The sequence below is a fragment of the Vipera ursinii genome, assembly GCF_947247035.1.
Source record: "Vipera ursinii genome assembly, chromosome: 3".
In the NCBI taxonomy this organism is placed as follows: Eukaryota; Metazoa; Chordata; class Lepidosauria; order Squamata; family Viperidae; genus Vipera; species Vipera ursinii.
The window spans coordinates 208,125,675-208,130,674 of NC_139516.1; the positions used below are offsets into that span (position 1 = coordinate 208,125,675).

Sequence of the window (5,000 nt, forward strand, 5' to 3'; positions counted from 1 at the left end):
CGTCTAAACTACAGCCTGTGAATTCTCCTCAGTCGAGGGGGGTCTTCAAACCTGGCCCTTTTAGGACTTGTGGACTTCAACTCCCAGAATTCCTCAGCCAGGCACGCTGGCTGAGGAATTCTGGGAGTTGAAGTCCACTCCTCTTCAAGCCTATATCAGGGGTCCTCAAACTTGGCCCTTTGATGACTTGTGGACTTCGACTCTCAGAATTCCTCAGCCAGCATGGGGGAACTACGGCCCCTTCACGACTTGTGGACTTCGACTCCCAGAATTCCTCAGCCAGCATGGGGGAACTACGGCCCCTTCACGACTTGTGGACTTCGACTCCCAGAATTCCTCAGCCAGCATGGGGGAACTACGGCCCCTTCACGACTTGTGGACTTCAACTCCCAGAATTCCTCAGCCAGCATGGGGGAACTATGGCCCCTTCATGACTTGTGGACTTCGACTCCCAGAATTCCTCAGCCAGCATGCCTGGCAGAAGAATTCTGGGAGTTGAAGTCCACAAATCATCAAAGGGCCAAGTCTGAAGACCCCTGTCCTAAATCCTTCCAAGGTACAAGAAAAATATATATATATAAACACCAAGTACATCTCTCCACTGCCACACAAGGTAGTTGCATAATCCTGTTTCTTTCTTTCTTTTTTAAAGGGACAATACATCAGGTCCAGTTCTCCTCGGTTCATTTCAAGGAGATATAGATAAACCTCGTTAAAATGAACCAGGAATCTGCAAAAAGCAGCGTGGTTGGTGAATTCGACCCAAATCCCTCTCGTCCATGTAAAAACTCTCCACTTTAAAACTCCAAAGCGATCTTCAGTTTGTGATATGTTAAAACAGAACTATGCACTCTTTAGTAAATAAATATAAATAACCATCTACCCTATCATGTTAATACTGTGAGACACATATAAATTTTACATTAATTCAAACATAACAGTGAAAGAGATTGTACTGTATCACCACAGACCCGTATTCTTTAGAAAAGCTTTGGAAAATTAAGTGTCACAGTCCTAGAGGACAAATTCCATGATTAGTAATCAAAATGGATTTTTTTTTTAAGAAAAAATAATTATTATTTTTTTAAAAAAAGTGGCACACTTCACTAATCTTTCAGTGGACCTAATAAAAAGTATAGATAAACTTCTTTTTTTGTAACTGAAATAATTCCGTAACTCATCCTACAAAAAATTTCAAGAGCACAATGAAAGACATTCAAGAATTAATGTCAAAAATACATTATTATTTTTTTTGCCCATAGACCTTCACAGACTTCTTGTCAATAAGACAGCAAAGGATCCACTTACTCTTTTTGCATCTCGGTACAAAATCACTTTACAAATGCATCCAGAATGATAAAAGACTTCACTGGCATCAAAACGAGTGCTTTTTTTTTTTTTTTAGGAATAAAAGCAAATTCTTTTTTTTTTTCCTCTCCCAGGACCGTTCAATCTGATCTTAACTGGATATTTCTTCAGATTATTACAAATAAGAGCATCTGAAAAAAAAGTCGTAACTAAAAGCAGAAGTGTTATTTTTAGCCCTGAGATCACAGCTCTAGTTAATTAGAAAATGTGGGTTTTCATTATTATTTTTTTTCTTTCATTTCTCCCAACAAGCAGCTTTTGATTTTGGCATATCCACACAACTTAAAAGCTGTGCAATTTTGTACGCTCAAGTCTGAGATTCTGGATGAAAAGCTTTCTTGCAAATAGAATCACAATCATCGTATCATCATCATCATCATCCCCTCCTTTCCCCCCCTCCCCGCCAATATTTAAAAATAAAGATGCATCACTCCTTTGCTGGCTGTCGCGATCGCTTGGGCAACTGTTGGTCTAAGTGCAGCTGGTCTCTTGTGAATCCCACTCAGAACGGAGGTGGCCAGAGGTCAAGCAAAGTACATGGTGCGCAAAGTGTCTTGGTGGACTTGGACAGCTTTTGCAAGGGCCTGGTGATCTCGGCCGTTGCTCTGCCCAGACGTGTGGCTCCCTTCGGCGCTGATAGGAAGGAAGGAAGGAAGGAAGAATGGAAGGAGGGAGGGAGGGAGGGAGGGAGGAAGGAAGGAAGGAGGGAGGGAGGGAGGGAGGGAGGGAGGAAGAAAAGGATAAAGGGAGGGAGGGAAGGAGGGAGGGGGGAGGAAGGAAAGGACGAAGGAAGGGAAGGAGGGAGGGAGGGAGGAAGGAGGAAGGAAAGGACGAAGGAAGGGAGGGAGGAAGCAAGGAAGAAGGGAAGGAGGGAGGGAGGCAGAGGGAGAGGGAGGAAGGAGGAAGGGAATGAGGGAGAGGGAGGGAGGAAAGAACGAAGGAAGGAGGAAGGAAGGAAGGAGGGAGGGAGGGAGGAAGAAAAGGATAAAGGGAGGGAGGGAAGGAGGGAGGGGGGAGGAAGGAGGAAGGAAAGGACGAAGGAAGGGAGGGAGGAAGCAAGGAAGAAGGGAAGGAGGGAGGGAGGCAGAGGGGGAGGGAGGAAGGAAGGAAGGAAGGAAGGAGGGAGGGAGGAAAGAACGAAGGAAGGAGGAAGGAAGGAAGGAGGGAGGGGGGGAGGAAGGGAGGGAGGGAGGAAGAAAAGGATAAAGGGAGGGAGGGAAGGAGGGAGGGAGGGGGGAGGAAGGAGGAAGGAAAGGACGAAGGAAGGGAGGGAGGGAGGAAGCAAGGAAGAAGGGAAGGAGGGAGGGAGGGAGAGGGGGAGGGAGGAAGGAGGAAGGGAATGAGGGAGAGGGAGGGAGGAAAGAAGGAAGAAGGGAATGAGGGAGGGAGGAGGGAGGGAGGGAGGGAGGAAAAAACACACATATTTAAACCCAAGACTGAAACGCATCTCCCTGTGTTCCAAACTATGGGATTAGAGCCCGTTTACGCCTTCAGCATTTTAGGGTCTTGTTAATATTATACAATTTGATGCAGATTTATTTGGCACAACCATAAATGGGTCCTCCCTCTTCCTCAGCAAAGGCTGTCGCCTTTTTACTAGTTTACAGGTTGTAAGATAATAAATCTTGCTAAGTGAAACATTCGTTAGGTGAATTTTGCCCATTTTACGACGTTTCCTGTCACAGTTGTTAAGTGAAGCACTGCAGTTCTTAAGTTAGGAACACGACCGTTAGGTTTAATCTGGGTTCACTAAGAATGTCACAAAAGGGGATCGCGTGACCCTGGGACACTGCAACCGTCATAAATACGAGCCAGTTGCCAAACCTCTGAATTTTGATCACGTCACCACAGAGATGCTGCAATGGTCGTTAAGTGTGGGGAAAAAAGCCGTAAGTTAGGCCAGGGGTAGGCAACCTTGGCTCTTTTTATGACTCATGGACTTCAACTCCCAGAATTCCTGAGCCAGTCACACTGAGGGGAAAGGGAGAGGTTTCCAAGGTGAGCCATGCTGGCTCAGGAATTCTGGGAGTTCAAGTTTCAAGTTTTCAAGTTTCAAGTTTTATTTAATTTGTATACCGCCCTTCTCCTTGGTAGGGACTCAAGGCGGTTCACAGGGCATATATAAAAAAAACGATACAAAAATTAAAAAAGAGTTGAAGTCCACCAGTCATAAAAGAGCCAAGGTTGCCTACCCCTGGCCTAGGACTAGGCCCCTTCATGACTCGTGGACTTCACTCCCAGAATTCCTGAGCCAGCCACACTGAGGGAAAAGGGAGAGGTTTCCAAGCTGAGCCATGCTGGGAGTTGAAGTCCACCAGTCATAAAAGAGCCAACGTTGCCTACCCCTGGCCTAGGCCACTTTATGACTGGTGGACTTCAACTCCCAGAATTCCTGAGCCAGCCACGCTGAGGGGAAAGGGAGAGGTTTCCAAGGTGAGCCATGCTGGCTCAGGAATTCTGGGAGTTGAAGTCCACCAGTCATAAAAGAGCCGAGGTTGCCTACCTGAGTTAGGTGAACGTTGCCCCATTTTGCGACCTTTCCTGCCACAGTTGCTAAGCGAACCACTGCAGTTGTTAAGTTAGTAACCCGGTTGTTAAGGGAACCGGGCTTCCCCGCTGACTCGGTTTCTCAGGTCACAAAAGGGGATCACGTGACTCCTGGATAGGACAACCATCATAAATTCATGCAGCTGCCAAGCGTCCCAATTTTGATCGTGTGACCACGGGAATGCCGCAACAGTCGTTAAGTGTGGAAACCGCTCATCGGTCACTTTTTTCTCAGTGCTGTTGAAATTTCAAAGGCTCGCTGAAAGAATGGCCGCTAAGTCGAGGACCCCCTGCATTCATTTGACCAAATTATGCCTGTATCCAGTGCTGGGATTCAGCCGGTTCGCACCACTTCGGCAGAACCAGTAGCTAATTTTTTGTTGCCCAGGCCCAGAAGAGACTTCCGGAAGTGGCATCCATGCAGAGAACCGGTTGTTCACACATTTGAATCCCACCACTGTATCTATCTATCTATCTATCTATCTATCTATCTATCTATCTATCTATCTATCTATCTATCTATCTATCCATCCATCCATCCATCCATCTATCCAGTGGTGGGATTCAGCCGGTTCGCACCACTTTGGCAGAACCAGTAGCTAATTTTTTGTTGCCCAGGCACAGAATGGACTTCCGGAAGTGGCATCCATGCAGAGAACCGGTTGTTCACACATTTGAATCCCACCACTCTATCTATCTATCTATCTATCTATCTATCTATCTATCTATCTATCTATCTATCTAGTGGTGGGATTCAGCCGGTTCGCACCACTTTGGCAGAACCAGTAGCTAATTTTTTGTTGCCTAGGCACAGAATGGACTTCCGGAAGTGGCATCCATGCAGAGAACCGGTTGTTCGCATATTTGAATCCCACCCCTGCCCGTATCCATCCACCCTTGCTATCTTATTCACCTGTCGTGCTCTTTATCCACCAAGTGGTACCTGGCTCTGAAGGCTACCAGGTGTGCATAGTAGGCTGGCGCAGGGATTGAAACAGATCTAGTACAACGCACATAGGTGTGACACAGCTGGTAGGTGAGGATCTGGAGCTCATCCGAAGAGAAGCGATTGTCATCCCAGAGAA

General features: G+C 46.6%; 1 protein-coding gene across 1 annotated transcript in view; it reads right to left on the reverse strand.

The window, feature by feature from the left end:
- Nucleotides 1–476: 476 nt before the first annotated feature.
- AGO2 (argonaute RISC catalytic component 2) overlaps nucleotides 477–5,000 on the reverse strand; it is a 55,281-nt gene continuing 50,757 nt past the window's right edge. The window contains exons 18-19 of the mRNA XM_083360143.1: nucleotides 4,829–5,000; nucleotides 477–2,001 (exon numbers count right to left, since the gene is read on the reverse strand). The exon at nucleotides 4,829–5,000 is cut by the window's right edge and continues 28 nt beyond it. Coding sequence (XP_083216269.1) covers nucleotides 1,893–2,001; nucleotides 4,829–5,000 — 281 coding nt within the window. The 3' untranslated portion in view covers nucleotides 477–1,892. The remainder of the gene's footprint in view (nucleotides 2,002–4,828) is intronic.